Here is an 18,092-nt window from a genome sequence, read left to right as displayed (position 1 = left end):
CCTAGGAGGTAGCGACCATGCTATTTTAGAATTTTGGATAACTAGAGGCGGAAGACCTGTGAAGACTCAGACGTCAAGGTTAGATTTCAGAAAGGCAGATTTTAAGGGATTCAGAAAGAGAATTGGAGGGATCCAATGGCTGGATATCCTTAAAGACAAAAATGTCCAGGAAGGATGGGAAATCTTGAAAAATGAAATTCTCAAAGCACAGTTGTTAACAATTCCGAAAAGAGGGAAGAATAGGAAGCATTTAAGGAAACCAGGATGGATGAACACAGAACTTAAGCACATGCTAAAAAGGAAGAAAAAAATGTTTATAAAATGGAAAGAGGGAGGCATATCTAAAGAAGAATATAATGCTGTCTGCAGAACCTGCAGGGCACAAATCAGATTAGCTAAAGCTGAAAATGAATTGAGGCTTGCAAGAGATGTCAAAAGCAATAATAAAGGATTTTGGGGATATGTCAAAAGTAAAAGAAAAGTCAAAGATGCTATAGGATTTTTACAGGATGAAAATGATGAAATGGTAAGACAGGATGTTGAGAAGGCTGAACTTTTAAATTCCTATTTTGCATCTGTTTTCTCTCAGAAAGGAAATGTAACATCAACTGTTATTCACTGTCCTATTAAGGGAATAGAAGAATCCAGGATATCTATAAACAGAAAGATAGTGAGGAAACACTTAGCTAGCCTAAATGAATTCAAGTCTCCAGGTCCAGATGAATTACACCCCAGAGTACTGAAGGAGATAGCAGAAGAAATTTTTGAACCCCTCTCTATAATCTTTGAAAATTCTTGGAGAACAGGAGAAGTGCCAGAAGACTGGAGAAGAGCAAATGTTGTTCCTATCTTCAAAAAGGGGAAGAAGGTGGACCCAGGTAACTATAGGCCGGTGAGTCTGACTTCTATACCAGGAAAGATCTTTGAACAAATTATTAAACAACATGTATGTCAATACCTGGATAAGAATGAAGTGATTAAACAGAGTCAGCATGGGTTTGTAACTAATAAGTCATGTCAGACTAACTTAATTTCCTTCTATGACGGTATCACTGATTGGGTGGATCAAGGAAATGCTGTAGATATAGTATATCTTGACTTCAGCAAAGCATTTGACAAAGTCTCTCATACAATCCTTATTGAAAAAATGATTAAGTATGGAATGGACAAGGCAACTGTTAGGTGGATTCATAACTGGCTTAGTGATCGGACCCAAAGAGTGGTCGTAAATGGCTGCACATCCAGTTGGAAGAATGTCTCAAGTGGGGTACCACAGGGCTCTGTCCTGGGCCCTGTATTGTTCAACATCTTTATCAACGATTTAGATGAAGGCATTGAGGGTAAACAGATTAAATTTGCTGATGAGACAAAGCTAGGAGGGATAGCTAATACTAGAGAAGAGAGAGAGAGGATTCAAAAAGATTTAAATAAACTGGAGAAGTGGGCAGCAACAAACAGAATGGTTTTTAACAGGGAGAAATGCAAAGTATTACATCTGGGCAATAAAAATGGAAAAAGCATATATAGAATGGGAGGAATAGGGCTAAGTGACAGCACATGTGAAAAAGACTTGGGTATACTAATAGATCACAGACTGAATATGAGTCAACAGTGTGATGCAGCAGCAAAAAAGGCAAATGCAATTCTAGGATGTATTAACAGAAGCATACAGTCTAGATCACGTGAAGTCATTATTTCCCTCTACTCCTCTTTGGTCAGACCTCATCTGGAATATTGTGTCCAGTTTTGGGCACCACATTTTAAAAAAGACATCAACAAACTGGAGCAAGTTCAGAAAAGAGCGACCAGAATGGTGACCGGTCTGCAAACCCTGTCTTATGAGGAAAGGTTGCAGGATTTGGGAATGTTTAGTTTGCAAAAGAGAAGACTGAGAGGAGACGTAATAGCTGTCTACAAATATCTAAAGGGCTGTCACATTGTAGAAGGATCAACTTTATTCTCATTTGCACAAGGAAAGACTAGAAGCAATGGGATGAAACTGAATGGGAGGAGACACAGATTAGATATTAGAAAAAACTTTTTGACAGTTAGAGTGATCAATGAGTGGAACAGGCTGCCACGAGAAGTGGTGAGTTCTCCTTCAATGGAAGTCTTCAAACAGAGGCTGGACAGACATCTGACTGGGATGATTTAGCGAATCCTGCTTTGAGCAGGGGGTTGGACCAGATGGCCCAGGAGGTCCCTTCCAACTCTACGATTCTATGATTCTACTAAGCAGGGTGTACGGAGCGGAGCCGCGTGTGTACGAGGTGGACAGAGCGGTGCCGTGTGTGTACGAGGTGTATTAAGTTTGAAAGGAATGCGGCCCACCAGCACAAATTTTTTTTTTATGTGCAGCCCATTTACTCAGCCGAGTTTGAGACCCCTGGCTTAGAATTATCACCGAAAAGTTCTTTGTCTCATCAGACCAGACAATCTTATTTCCCATTGTCTGGGAGTCCTTCATGTGTTTTTTTTAGCAAACTCTATGCGGATTATATGTCTTGCACTGAGGAGAGGCTTCCGTCGGGCCACTGCCATAAAGGCCCAACCGGTGGAGGGCTGTGGGGCTCAGCCACAATGATATTGGGGTTCTTCTTTACCTCTCTCACCAAGGCTCTTCTCCCACGATTGCTTAGTTTGGCTGAACGGCCAGGTCTAGGAAGACTTCTGGTGGTCCCAAACTTCTTCCATTTAAGGATTATGGAGGACACTGTGCTCTTAGGAACCTTGAGTACTGCAGAAATTATTTTGTAACCTTGGCCAGATGTGTGCCTTGCCACAATTCTGTCTCTGAGCTCCTTGGCCAGTTCCTTTGACCTCATCATTCTTATTTGGTCTGACATGGAATGTGAACAGTGAGGTCTTATATAGATAGGTGTGTGCCTTTACAAATCAAGTCCTGTCAGTTAAATTAAACACTGCTGCACTCCAATGAAGGCGTAGAACCAAGGAAATGGACAGCAGGTGACTTAAATATGAGTGTCTGAGCAAAGGGTCTGAATACTTATGACCATGTGATCAGGTTTTGTTTTTAAATAAATTTGCAAAAATTTCTAAATTTGTTTTTTTGTTCAGTAAAGATGGGGTGCAAAGTGTACATTAATGAGAAAAAAAATGAACTTTTTTGAATTTACCAAATGGCTGCAATGAAACAAAGTGTGAAAAATTTAAAGTGGTCTGAATACTTTGCTGTAGCTGGATTTAATATAATGAGGCGTAATTAACTATTGTGAGCCCAGCTTTACACGAAAAATCCCTCAATGGGAAGGTTTGTTAAATGATACCTCAAAAATTAAAGTTCACAATCCCCAATTTATGAGCAGTGAAAGGTTAATTTCCATCTAAGTGGTGCAATTATTTTCTCTGTGCATCTCTTCCTGCCCAGAGCATATGTGCCACAGAGGAAAACCATGCGGTTCCTATAGGGCACCAGGAAATAAGGGGCCCAACCCGTGTTGGTACTAGAGTCCCTATATAGTGGAACAAATCCCCTTTCATCCAAGAATAATGGGAAGGAGATGGGGTGATTAGGGGTATGGTGGTGGTAACCTGCACCAGAAAATGGGAGGTGGCGTTTTAATCTTAGCAATTGACCCCCTCTTCCATGTGTGACCCCCCCCCAAACAATTCAGAGACATCCCACCTGATCTTTCAGCTTTAGATTGGATGGCAGAGGCTCATCTGGGGACCACTGGGATTGAATGGATCCAGTGATCGCCTCCTGATCGGATAGAAGTACAGATAATTCACTAGCTGATGCATTTTGCTACAAAGAGAATATTTTACATCTGAACTACGCTTCGCAGAGGAAATCAGAGGGAAGTCGCCTTAACAGGATTTGCTGAGTGTCTCAAATACCAGGATTCCTTTTTTTCTGGGCACCGCTTTGGCGAGAAATTGCTGATGTCTGGTGATCCCTGCGGGGAGGAAGAGGAGGGGGTCAGTGACTGACAGATGTGTGATGATCGCCCCATTTATGCGACAGGTTTTATCTTCTCGCCAATATGACGAACTGGACTTTCCACCAGAAACTGGGAGCTTATCAAAATGATCACTGGGAGTCAGTGGTCAGACAAACAGGCCTGCTGCAACATGTGTGTGGAAATCCAAGGACGTCATCCGATGGCTGCACTGTGCCACCATATGCTGCTCCACCAGTAGAGAAAGATGCAATTTCCTGGATTCATTCATGTGTAAATGTATCTCCAATTGTCTATGTGACAGATAATCCCATAGAGAATGACGAGCCCCTCCACATTAGCTCAGCAAACCCTGTATACATCAATGTGTAGTCATGACAACTAAATTAACAACTCCCCATTCTTTATACTGCAGGCAGCCTGAAGGATGAGCCTTATGCCCACGTGCTCAGAGTACAGTGATGAGCTCATGTAAAGTTTGGGGTGATCAATAAGCCATGGCTACCAATGGAGCAGGCTGTATTGTAACCTGTAGCACAAAATTCCTATGAGCAGGACTTGCTGTATGAATTAATGACCAACCGAAGCAATAAAGTCTGCCCCTTCTCTGCTCAGGCCAATTTAATCCAACAAAACCACAAGACTTCTCCGCTTCTGCTTTTTGACGCAAAAGAGTTAAAAAGAAGCTTCTGAGCCCTCCCTGGGGACTGTGCAGAGAAGGTGTCTCTAGGGACCCCCAAGTGTTCAGTACAATGAAGAGAAGAAGGAGGAGGAGGATGGTACAAAGTCTAAGCAGGGCTGAAATACAGGAGATTCTAAGAAGATGTCACAGATTTGCTCTTAAAAGGGCCACTAACAAGAGAAATGTGAAAACTCAAGAGAAGTCCGACTATGCATGACACATGCAGAGTAGACAGATTAATTAGTGTCCCTTTAAGATACTGCAGAACCTAGAACGAGAAGCAGTTGATAAAATAATGATGATCGGATTATCGTCATGGCGACAAATAATAAACAATTCACTAGTGCAACCAGGTGGAGCTGCATACACCCCAAGGAGGGATCATCCACACACGAGGCGAGAGGCGACTTCGCCAATGTAACTCGATGGGGATCACCGCAGCTTTGTCCTCACTGTTTACTTACAACCTACAAAGTCAGTGTACTCCTGCAGCTCTGAATACCACCATTGATACGTCGCCATCAATCTGGTAACAGCAGGTAAACAGAACAGGCAGTTTCTGCCATCACCGGGGAATGGCGGCGCGGAGGACGTGCATTTACCAAGCAGCATGGTTAATCCAGTGCTAAATGATGAAATTGGCGAAGGCAAAAACACAACGTGCCAGAAGGGTTCACGTCACCGACGACATTATAACCCCGGGCTACATATTTAAGCCCCCTGCTTGCTGTCAGCGACAGGAAAATTCTAGATTACATTCAGAGACAGAAAAACAGATCTTAAGGGATTATTTGGACTTATCAGAGATGATCGTTAATGCTTCTCGGCAAGCGTGCAGGGTCCCAATGGCCCCGGATCATCTCATCATTAAAAGTTATCACATATGTACAGGACCAGTGGGACCCCCCCCACTAATCCCAAGATGAAGACTCTCAACTGCCTTATCGGGATAGAGCGGTGGTCATACATGCTTGGCCAGTCACCGCTCTATTCATTCTCTATGGAGTCCCCTACACAATTAAAGGGGTTGTCCAATCTCAGGAAAGTTGATGCCAAACTTTGAAAAACACACAAAATCAACTCAGTAGATACTGGCCCCCCACCCTCCCCCGATCTGGCGCAAGCCCCCAAGCTCTGCTCCAATCTCAGTGTTTCGGCTGTAGAAGTGATGTTGCATCAATATCACAAGTAACTGCTCTAGGTAATCACAGAGCGCAGCGGCTGGACCGAAGGTGATGGCTCGAGCTGCTTAGCTCAGCGATTGGCTAGAACGGTGACGCTGGCACTTCTCTGTAAGCGGACGACCCCTTTAACAGAGCAGCAGCCGAGCACGTGTGACCACCACTCGCTCTGTCCCAATGGCATTTCAGAGCCCCTTTTCTTAATAACCATGAGTATGTGTACACGGCATCTTCTGGGTGCTGTTATTTCTGAAGCGCCTTCTTTGATGGCTCTCTGGTCATTTTTGCATATATTTTCCTTTTTTAATTATATATAATAGAATCATAGAGTTGGAAGGGACCTCCTGAGTAATCGTGTCCAACCCCCTGCTCAAAGCAGGATTCGCTAAATCATCCCAGTCAGATGTCTGTCCAGACTCAGTTTGAAGACTTCCATTGAAAGAGAACTCACCACTTCTCGTGGCAGCCTGTTCCACTCATTAATCACCCTCACTGTCAAAAAGTTTTTTCTAATATCTAATCTGTGTCTCCTCCCATTCAGTTTCATCCCATTGCTTCTAGTCTTTCCTTGTGCAAATGAGAATAAAGTTGATCCTTCTACAATGTGACAGCCCTTGAGATATTTGTTGACGTCTATTAAGTCTCCTCTCAGTCTTCTCTTCTGCAAACTAAACATTCCCAAATCCTGCAACCTTTCCTCATAAGACAGGGTTTGCAGACCGGTCACCATTCTGGTTGCTCTTTTCTGAACTTGCTCCAGTTTGTTGATGTCTTTATTAAAATGTGGTGCCCAAAACTGGACACAATATTCCAGATGAGGTCTGACCAAAGAGGAGTAGAGGGAAATAATGACTTCACGTGATCTAGACTGTATGTTTCTGTTAATACATCCTAGAATTGCATTTGCCTTTTTTTGCTGCTGTATATGTAAAGTAGTGAATGGTCAGGTCACTTTTACCTGATTCTTGGCTTTCTGAGATTGAAACGGTTAACAAAAAAGCTCAAAAAGACTTCACATATTAACAGCAGGTTGATTTGACATCCTGGTGCATGTGTTAATTCTTTTAAGCATTTTTAAAGCCTTTTTTGTAACAGATTTCAGGTGGAAAAATGAAAAAGATGTCGCATGCACATGCACTGGGACTAGGTCCCGGTCCTGCTCACATAGCTGCGGTGTTGGTCACAGTGCATCTCTGCTCGCAAACCCACAGAACACAATCACAATAGGCTTTTAGCTCTTCGGACATGATAGGGGTGCACTTTTGCAAAAAGTCAACACCGATGACCCAAACTAGCATCCCTGCTCTAAACCTGGCTGGCCCATTTCAGGTAGCTCAGCACACAGTGGAGCCATACGGGTATAATTATATCCTAAGGGTTAGCTTGTGGCCTCCATTGTGCGCAATCACAGCCCTGATATAAAGAACTAGAGGGGGAGCCCCGAAATATACAATGAGCCCTCCACACGGCAGGAAGCGGCAGCGCAGAATGTTCCTGTTATTGCTTTCTTAACAAAATACCTATTAACAATATGGAAACATTGAATCCTGTAAGTAAACAGACACGACACTGCAGCTGCGGCCAGACCTGACCATCACAAAAATACATGAATGAAACCAAAATTCCCTGCCACAGAGTAGTGACCCCCAAACTGTACTGAATATACTTTGATCCACCACCAGGGGGCTCCTGCTAATGAACAGAGGGGAGACGGGACAACTGAATTAGTGATACAGAACTTTCACCAATCCAGGTTTTAATTTGTTTCTTCTGCTCATTATAGCAGCTCATACACAGTACAGAATGACATTTGCTTCTCTAAGTCCATGAATGTGACCCACAGAGATGACAATCAGTGCAGTGAGATGTACAGCAAGTGACTTGTGCAAACCACTGATGACGCAAAGGCGCAAAATATTAAGAACACACAGAGATCTAAAAAATAAATAAATTCAGGGAATGAGGGGTTAAAGGCACAGCAGCCATCAAATTGATACAAGAACATGAGAGGTTAATCATGCTGAGGATTTCCTGTCTGTATCTGAACAGGAAACCATTGTCATACCTGATAGTAGGTCTTGATGTGTCGCACCAGGATAGTGAGGTTCTGAATCCGCAGGTTCACGTCGTTATTCACGTTTTTGTTGATTCGCTGATTAGATGGTCGCGGATCACTGTGTGGAGAAAGATCATGGATTATAGAGTGCAGTGACAGCATCTGGGGGGCACAGGTTACCTACCAGCACCCCCTGGTCCTGGTTTAAAGACCCCCATGCTTCTGAAATGCTTGTTTGGCTCATCCGAGTGTGGATGTGTTCTCAGTGGGAAGAAAGATAAAGGAGCTGCTGGACCATTCAGTCTCCTCCGCTTTCACTCTAACCGCCTCGGACCCTCCCTGTGCAGAGCCCCTCCGTACCCTCCCTGTGCAGAGCCCCTAATGAACCCTCTCTCTGAAGAGCCGCTAATGAACCCTCCCACAGAGAGCCAGTATGTACCCCTCCCACGCAGAGCCCCTAATGAACCCCTCCCACGCAGAGCCCCTAATGAACCCCTCCCACGCAGAGCCCCTAATGAACCCCTCCCACGCAGAGCCCCTAATGAACCCCTCCAACCTGTTTCCGCCAAACCACCACTGTAACTTCCCCTCCAGACCCCTCCATGTCACCTCTGAACTCCTCAGGTAGCGGCTTACCTTGAAGTACAATAAAAGTATCCAGCAATATAAATTCTACACCCCTGATCCTGCTCTTCTCCAAAAAAATCGGGAGGCTTCCACATAGTATAGATGCTGTGCTGGTCCCACTAAAATCCCAGGGCTTATTGATTTTAATGGCTGTGGGAGTCTCAAGAGAACAACTGGGGTACTATAACTTGTAGAGGGGTTAACACTATTTTGAACAGATTTACACTTATTCTCTAGTCACATCCAAAGCTGCATCACAGAGCTTGAACTTTCCATCTATATTCTGCAACCTGAGCTCAAAAGGCAAAACCACAATTAACACCAGATCTGAATATTAATAACACTAATTCCCGACCCCACAAGTAATATCTGAGGTTCCGGCACAGGCTTCACGAATTGTCAGCACAGCTGGGAACGTCTTGGCGCCTTTAGCAGTAAATCCCATAACAAGCTGATTATAGGGCGCAGGATCTCGTGTGTCCAGCACATGTAACTATAGCGCTCAGCTGTCCGCAGCTCCTGGAAATATCCGAGCGACTCAGACAACTATTCCTCTGCATAACAGGAGGACGTCATCCTGGGGGCCGCGAGTGACAGACAGCTGCGCAGTCCGGGGGTCCAAGGGTATAAAACTTAGTAACATTGACAATGTGAGCGCCAGTGTTGGAGGATAACTCCTTTTCCATCCCTGGTCTGGACTGTCCATCGTGTGGGGTCCTGATCGGTCACCTCTTTATCAAACACTAAGCTGAAGCTCCAAAGAAAATCCTGTAACGGGACCCCACCAGCCATGTGCCATTTTTAATATTGAGATCTTTTGTGGTCGGCGGATCTTCGGGAAATACCTGGGATGACTGTAAGCGCTGCACCCCTATGGCACACGCAGAACAGCACTGCTGTCCCCTTATATGACAAACTGACCATTGGCCACTGTATCCTTTTAAATCATGAGCAAAGACCCTCAGGAACAAATTCTGATAGTCTCCAAAGCAGCATATCCTAATGTTCAATGCTTTGGTCACCTGGAATGTCTTCACCATCCTGGAAACCATCAACAAGCAGGTTAGCTGTTGAAGGATCCTGCTATGGCTGCATTTTAATACTCTTCTTCACCTTAACGCTCAGCAGCTCCCCCTATAGACACCCAAATAGTGTCGGCATATGAATCCTTAAAGGGTTGTAACACCTAGATGTCAAAAACAGGGGATCCCCAAACCCTTTCATGAGCCAGAACAGAGAAATATACTGCAAAAGTGGCGGCTGTAACATAAGCGCGTCCTGTTCACACATGACTTGTTCGGAGCTGGAAAGGAAGTGGTTGAGAAGCCGATTTGCAGTTTTCGTGATGAAAATTCACATTCATCTGCGGACAGCGGTGTCGTTTATACTATATATGGATTAGTCATAGGTCTGCACCTCGCGCCTCCACCTAGGCCTCAGTGAAACAACCATTAATGTGCAGCCCCAAAGCCCGATCTGTACATATACTGCTGGGCTCAGCTTTAGAGATTAACCCCCTCAGAACACAGGAGCTTCTCCCCCCTATACTCACATCTGCAGCATGATCTTGTTGAGGAACACGCCGTCCACTAGATCCATGTAAGTTGCCAATTTACTCTCATTCTCGTTACCACACGGCCCAACAGTTTTCACCTACAGGAGAAAAATTAAAATGAGCGCGGATTGTAAGAAAGGAGATTAGGAGGAATATAATAGGTAACAGAGGAGATCACTGCTCGACCTCAGGCACCGCACATTCCTGGGAGAGCGTGTAATGTAATGCCCAGAACCTGCACCAAGATGATTAACGGCTCATAAGTATCAGTCACAGCCTGCTCCATATACAGCACCCAAAGATACTCCCGGTCCCTGCACCGTGACAGATGTAATGTGTGTACACAGAGACTGCACCAGCAGAATAGTGAGCGCAGCCCTGGAGTATAATACAGGATGTAACTCAGGATCAGTAATGTAATGTATGTACACAGTGACTGCACCAGCAGAATAGTGAGTGCAGCTCTGGGGTATAATACAGGATGTAAATCATGATCAGTACAGGATCAGTAATGTAATGTATGTACACAGAGACTGCACCAGCAGAATAGTGAGCGCAGCCCTGGAGTATAATACAGGATGTAACTCAGGTTCAGTAATGTATGTACACAGTGACTGCACCAGCAGAATAGTGAGCGCAGCCCTGGAGTATAATACAGGATGTAACTCAGGTTCAGTAATGTATGTACACAGAGACTGCACCAGCAGAATAGTGAGCGCAGCTCTGGGGTATAATACAGGATGTAACTCAGGATCAGTAATGTAATGCATGTACACAGTGACTGCACCAGCAGAATAGTGAGTGCAGCTCTGGAGTATAATACAGGATGTAACTCAGGATCAGTAATGTAATGTATGTACACAGTGACTGCACCAGCAGAATAGTGAGTGCAGCTCTGGAGAATAATACAGGATGGAACTCAGGATCAGTAATGTAATGTATGTACACAGTGACTCCACCAGCAGAATAGTGAGTGCAGCTCTGGGGTATACTACAGGATGTAACTCAGGATCAGTAATGTAATGTATGTACACAGTGACTGCACCAGCAGAATAGTGAGTGCAGCTCTGGAGGATAATACAAGATGTAACTCAGGATCAGTAATGTAATGTATGTACACAGTGACTGCACCAGCAGAATAGTGAGTGCAGCTCTGGAGTATAATACAAGATGTAACTCAGGATCAGTAATGTAATGTATGTACACAGTGACTGCACCAGCAGAATAGTGAGTGCAACTCTGGAGTATAATACATGATATAACTCAGAATCAGTAATGTAATGTACGTACACAGTGATTGCACCAGCAGAATAGTGAGTGCAGCTCTGGAGGATAATACAGGATATAACTCAGAATCAGTAATGTAATGTATGTACACAGTGACTGCACCAGCAGAATAGTGAGATGCTGGTAGATGTAAATGAACGAGTCACAGCACTAACACCAGCATGTCTCTTGCCTGCAACAATTAGCATTGACAATTATATGTTAGGTTTCTTTCCTGCCTCCTCAGAATGTGGCCAGTAGAATTCATTATGGCACTCATCCCTCACTCTGCAGTCAGGACACAACGCTCCCAGCTCTGCTCTGTAGACAAACAAAAGCCTTGGAACTGAGAAGGATGTTATTGTTAATGTGACCCAAAGCAGAGACAAAAGCATCAGCCACAGCTCCCCCCACCCCCATGAGACTCCCAAGCAGTCACTGCAGTCTCTCTTCTCCGTCTGTCTCTAGAGAACCGTTAACCTCACAACACCTGTCTCATGATGACAGCGACGACCAGTCTGACAGAGCTGGAGAGACATGACCCCTAATAGTCATATCCCCGACCACCTGTGATGACAGCTTTACACCCTGTGTGGTCATGGCACCAAAATTAGCCAAACATGGACCCGGTTGGTAACTCAGTAAATAGAAGGCCTGAAAGTTGGTGACACATGGGTGGAAGGTGAAGCTTTGGACTATTGCTCTCTAGGCCAACATGAAACCATCCACCCCCATCCCTGAGAACTTGAAGATCTGAAAAGGTGAAAGTTGATCCCTTATTTTTGTTGTGCGTAATGAAGTGTTTCATATTACAGTCCACATAGAGATGGATGCAGCAGGCGGGGAGAAAAATCGCATGTACTCATGGAGGGCGAGCACGAAACACATCCAAACTCACAATATAACAGCCCCAATCAGATGGTGACCTGATAAAGTGGGTACAGGCAGGATCCAGACGGCCGCCAAAGCTCCGTCCACCTGCAATGGGCCAATGGCTGAATTATCTTACAGCTGGTCCTACTTCATTATGGAAGCATGCACCAAAACCATTTTTGCAACTTGCTGTTGCGGGACTATTTGAGGTTTTTTTTTTTAGGGGAGGGTTGTTGAAAACACCATTCCCTAAGCAGGTTTAAAAAAAAAAAAAAAAAAAAAAAAAAATCCCCAAAACTTTACACGCCCTTCAAGGGCCTAGCACCAAGCCTCCACCGCTGCTCCTGGTGTCTGTTATTGTCTGCAGCCAATCAGTGAGTTTACCATCTCTGAGCTGTCCATTCCACTAATTGTGTCAGAGTTGCCGAGCTCACCAGTTGGCTGGAGATGATAGCAGTCAACGCACGCCGAAGTAAAGACTCTGCGCTGGACCCGGGGAGGGGGAGAGAAGCACAGTTTATTTTTTACATACCTCCTGGACTGGCATAGCACCTTAGATGTCCGCGCTCAGTGGTCATGTAATAGTGCAATCAATTAGTGGCAGCTGATCAAATGCAGCATCTCTTTACTTCATCAGAGCAGACATCTTCTGCAAATAACGGTGTCGCCATTGCAGGAACATTGGCGGTCTGGGTGTTAAGTAAACTATTCATTGTCCTGTAGTCACAACCCCTAACAGGCCTCATTCAGATGTCCGCGGATCACGTACGTGTCCTATACGAGTTTTTACCACATAGAACACCTATCCATTATAGTCTAGGCGGCTATTCACATGTTTTGTCAACAAAAAATAGTAAGTTAATAAACAAATAAGAAGAAGACAAAACATGTCCGAATTTGATCCAATTCACAGACAGAAATCTGTAAGTCTACAAAAAAGGTCACAGACCGCACACAACTGTATGAAGTCGGTTTTTACCTCCGTGATGTATAGGAGAAGCTTTGCAATTTATGTTTTTCATATGAGAAAAAAAAAAACAAAACACTGAATCAAATGAATATTAGTAATATCTGTTTCAGGTAAAGTTGGGTGACAACTAATAGGACCCCAATACAGCTTCAAGTGGTGATGCCACTTTTATGATATGTCAACCAACCTCTGAAACAACTGATCCTCCTCCTGTACTAACTGTACAGTCACAGCCTCCTCCATTTATAACCCCGGGTCATAGATCAGTCGGGGGTTGACTGTCTCCTGGGCAGCGCCCGTAAACTGTTTAATTAAAGTACTTTTGAGAGGTCTCAACAGCCTACTTAAAGAGCTTGCAATCTAAGGGTATGTGCACACATTGTGGATTTGGCCGTTTTCCATGCGGTGTACGGTACCATGTAAACCAAATCTGCTGTGCACATGCTGCGGAAAATTCCACGCGGAATCACAGCAGTTTTGAATCCGCAGCATGTCAATTCTTTGTGCGGGTCCACAGCGCTTTTACACCTATTCCATTATAGGAATCCGCAGGTGTAAATGCAGGCGAAACCCGTACAAAATCCGCAGGTCATTTTACCTGCGGATTCAGCCAAATCTGCAACGTGTGCACACACCCTTATGGAGGAGAAGCTCATCAGCAGATCATTCTGTATCTTAGGGCCTCGTTCCCACTTGTGCCAACTCTGAAGGTTTTTTTTTTTTTTTTATTTTCCCCAAATTCCTCATAGTAGATTAAATAAAGGGGAAAAATGCAGAAAAAAAAAAAATCACAAAGGACATGAGCTTGAGATTTCATTAAATCAAATCTAATTCTGCACACACAAAAAACGCAGCTGAAATAATAAAAAATACCCTGCAGCATTTACTCTACGTGGGAACGTGCCCTAGGGGGCATTAAGTGGTGTCCCAGGTAGAGACTCTTGTGATCACTTTTTGGCTGTGGCAGGGTTATAAACTTTATACTGGGTCTACAGGAAGAGGCCATCTTGTCCTTAGAGGGGAATTATCACCTGCTTGTCACCCCCCAGATCTTCAGGAATGCTGCCACTCTGTTATAATCAGGCAGGATGGGGGGCAGGGCTGGGGGGAGATCAGGAGCTGCTGGGGGCATTCAGCTGAGGGCAGGGAGCAGCAGCAGGTGGTCTGTGCTGAGGGGGGAGGAGGATTTACAGGAGAGTTTGCATACAGGGAACTTCCTGACACCGAAAACACTGATACATTGTAATTAAAGAAAAAAAATAAATAAAAGAGAAAAAGTTATAAATAAGTAAATACTAAGATCAAACTTGAAACAAAGTGTGTGAACTTCAGCAGATCAGTTCCAATGTTTCCATGCAGTAGTTACAATGTAACCATGTTTAGGGGATCCCCAGCAACCACCATATCCTTCAGAAATGCAGAACACTCACCCATGTCACCAGTGGACTTTCCAGGAACAGGTCCAGGAGCTGAGAGATGGTAATATCCATTATTTCCCAGGAGTTTGAGCCCTAATTGTAGAAAAGTGGAAGAGAATAGTCCATGCTGCTGTCTGTGCCCCTGGAGGGAGCGAAGTGCTAGCAACTGAACAATGAGAGTCTGATCTCTGCAGGGGGGCAGAGGCACAACCCTCCTCCTCCTCCTCCTGCCCAGCTCCTCAGTGCCCTCAGTCACTGCCCTCCATGCAGGGTACAGGGAGCAGACAACTCACTGCATGTATGATGCAGGTAGTAAGTGTGCAGGCAGCATGGAGAGGTGGATGGGCACCAGGGGCTGCAGAGTGGGTGGAGTGGGCCCTGCATTACCCAATGGGAGGTTGAGTGCAGTTGGAAGGGGCTGGCTGAACAATGCTGGGGTCTGGGTGGGCTGCACCTGTGCCCTGCATGTCTGGAGCACTGGGAGCTGCCACAGCAATATTATGTGCTAGCAAATTCAACACTTCATTGCAATGCATGGTCTAGTGGTGGCCATAGCTAAAGCTGCTTTAAGTAACGCTTGTGTGATTCTAGTTGCTTGGAGTAACTTTATTCCCACTCCTTTGAAGTCAATGGAGAAGTTGCAATGATGCGACCAATCTGCAGCGACATGTAGCGGCGCCCACGTCCTGCGATACTTGCCCTTTGTGCCTTTATAGCTGACTACATTGGCCATATTGCGCAGGGTGAATTAACATGAATATTTTTTTTTGACCACAGGATAAAAACTGCATCAAAAAAATCATGCAGTTTATAACATGATTTATACAAGTGTTTTTGGCTTTTTTCCCCCCCAGACAGAACACATTTCATTTATCATGGGGTAAAACCCCCCCCCCAAAAAAAACAAATTCATATTGAAATCTTGTGCTGCTTTGGTGCAGTTTTGACCACACAATGTGACTGTAAATCCAGCCAAAAACCTCCAGCCCAGGGCTGTAGTAGTAGATCATACACAATCCCTGTAGCGGCACACTTTATAGATGTCTTGGGGTCTATGTTGAGGACCCTCTCTATGAACCAGAGAGAACTGGTCACCATGTATTGCTACATTTACCCTGTAGGAATCGGCCGCTTGCTATTATGGGACAACCTCTTTCAGGAATTGCTATTTAAGCAGTTTTGTTAATATACAGTAATCAGACTTTGAGAGTCCTGTTAATGCTGCCGCCTATTTGATATTCTCTCATATCTGCAATGCATATTAATAAGCAGCCCCTTCCGTGCAGAAGTGAACCTAGTACAATGAATATGTATTCTCATCCCCACTGTCTGTTTAGCATTGTAAAGTCTGAGCGATGCGTCCGTCAGCAGAGTGTATGGCGGCATATGATGCTGGGATTACAAGCTGTGACATATCCGTAAGGCCTCATCCAGTCATCCATGTTTCAAATACATGTTCTGTGATTTTTTTTTCTTTGCAGAGAGAACACCTACTCATAATAGATACATGATGTCAGTAAAAAAAAAATTAAGACAGTTCCCCTTCTATATGTGATTTACAGATCCCAATAAAAGGGCTAACACTTGGATGCCGTCGTGTTACACGAGTGCTGGCCACTGTATACTATTTTAAGGGTAGGTTGAAATGAATGTTATTGAATTTGTGTAGAAAATAGACCGCTCACTGACCCAATATTGGCCTACGTGCTAGTTCACACAGAGCCAAGGTCTGCATGGGCAGAAAGCAAAACTGTATTGTGCGCTAGTCTGGCCTAACAACAGCATGTAAATAGCATTTATCATATGAGGGGAAAAAAAGAATGCCACCCTGATGCTAAAAACAGACAGACTAAAAATGTCTGAAAAGCGGTGAAAAATGGTATACAAAAAAATGGATGACTGAATGAGGCCTAAGGTGCATGAGAAATGTAGAGATCATGATCCAGGTCATACCCGGTCACAGTGATCTCCAGTGATAGGCCGGGATCACACATGCAAGAAACACTGCCAAATATTGCATGTTACTACCCGGCACTGCCACCAGCACTTGGAACCGGAGCGTGTGGCCACATAGCAATACATGGAGCCGCAGGCTCCGCTCCCGAGTGCCGGGTATTAACATGCGATACCCGACCGTGTTTCTCGCATGTGTGATCCCGGCCGTAAAGTAAGTGTAAAGTGTTGGTAAATGGAGGGCAACAGGTTGGAGACCCCTGTGAGAGGGGCTGAAGAAGTCGCTCTACACCCGGCCCTCGTGCCATACTTGTCTCGGGATGATTGTTTATACATTTATACAGTTACCATTATACCGGGTTTAAACAGTGTTTTATAAATCCATATATTTCATCACCCTTATTACCACCTATTTATAAAACATCAACAGTTCAAAAAGCACATAGGGACAAATTTATTTTCCCATTTAATAAATTTTATAGATCCGTAGAGTTTAATGGGCGAGTTTGAGCTGAAAACCTGATGCTGCAATTTTTTATATGTGGACCATCAGTCCCCATGTGAAGTCGTTCATCTGAACTATTCACTTGCATTGATCCAGCTGCCGTCTGTGTGTGGTCTATCCATATATATATAAAGCTGTATGTATGTATCAAGCCCCGCCCACTCCACACGCAAAGCCCCGTCCACAGGGCCCACGTTGTTAGCGCAAACAGCCACCCTGCAAAACTCACCGGCTGCGACGTCCCAGCCGCTGCGAGCTACAGTCAGGGCCGCTGCTTTCAGAGTATCAGTGCGTGGCAGGGCACAGGCCACATCTAGCTCCGTTGTGTCTAGAATGGAGTTGCTCCTGTGAGGCATGATGTCAAGGGAAAGGGAAGAGCCTCATGAATTACACTGCTTTGCTCATAACAGGAAGTTGCTGTGTGGTGCTGCAGAAGAAGTAGTCTGTGTATACGATATGCTTTATTGCAATTAGTGCAATTTCTTTCGGGTTCAAGTGTTTCCAATTCTATATGGAAGAGGAGGGTGAGGTGCTGCCAGAGAAGGCGACTATAAAGGAGAAAAGCTGTGCGGCAGAAAATTGCTGTGTTTAAAGGAGGAGAGGGAGGTGCAGGAGGAGGCTGTGTAAAAAGAAGGAGCATGAGGTGCAGAAGGAATAAGGCCCCTTAGGCTGGTTTCACATTAGCGCTTTTTAAGCGCACGCACGGCCGGGGGTAGCTCCGCCCCCGAGCCAGCTCTCTGCCCGGCGTGCCCGCCCCTTGCTTGTAGCGCCGCCTCCTAGCGCACAGCGGCGCCTGCGATCGGCGCACCCTATCTTTAGCATAGGGTGCGCAGATCGTGCGCAGGCCGTGCGCTAGTTGCGCTTTGACCTGCGCTGCGCACTTTTGACGGTGCGCCATGCGCGCCAAAATCAAACTTTTCGGATTTCGGCGTGCTCGGCGCACCGGCAAAAGTGCGCAGCGCAGGTCAAAGCGCAACTAGCGCACGGCCTGCGCACGATCTGCGCACCTTATGCTAAAGATAGGGTGCGCCGATCGCAGGCGCCGCTGTGCGCTAGGAGGCGGCGCTACAAGCAAAGGGCGGG

General features: G+C 45.1%; 1 protein-coding gene across 4 annotated transcripts in view; it reads right to left on the bottom strand.

Annotated features, from left to right (window-relative positions):
- Nucleotides 1-17,408, bottom strand: part of CCDC88C (coiled-coil domain containing 88C) — a 142,059-nt gene extending 124,651 nt beyond the window's left edge. The window contains exons 1-3 of one of the 4 annotated variants that reach the window (XM_073578163.1): nt 17,239-17,408; nt 10,022-10,122; nt 7,852-7,960 (exon numbers count right to left, since the gene is read on the bottom strand). In XM_073578163.1, coding sequence (XP_073434264.1) covers nt 7,852-7,960; nt 10,022-10,068 — 156 coding nt within the window. In that variant the 5' untranslated portion in view covers nt 10,069-10,122; nt 17,239-17,408. Of the gene's footprint in view, nt 1-7,851; nt 7,961-10,021; nt 10,123-14,563; nt 14,904-17,238 lie in introns of those variants that run through there. The other 3 variants (XM_073578165.1, XM_073578164.1, XM_073578162.1) reach the window with 3 other exon arrangements.
- Nucleotides 17,409-18,092: the final 684 nt, after the last annotated feature.

Source organism: Dendrobates tinctorius, unplaced genomic scaffold, assembly GCF_039654945.1.
Source record: "Dendrobates tinctorius isolate UK_male_01 unplaced genomic scaffold, ASM3965494v1 ptg000058l, whole genome shotgun sequence".
Taxonomy (NCBI): Eukaryota; Metazoa; Chordata; class Amphibia; order Anura; family Dendrobatidae; genus Dendrobates; species Dendrobates tinctorius.
The sequence above is the reverse complement of the archived record's forward strand: the minus strand, read 5'-3'. Positions and strand labels throughout refer to the sequence as shown.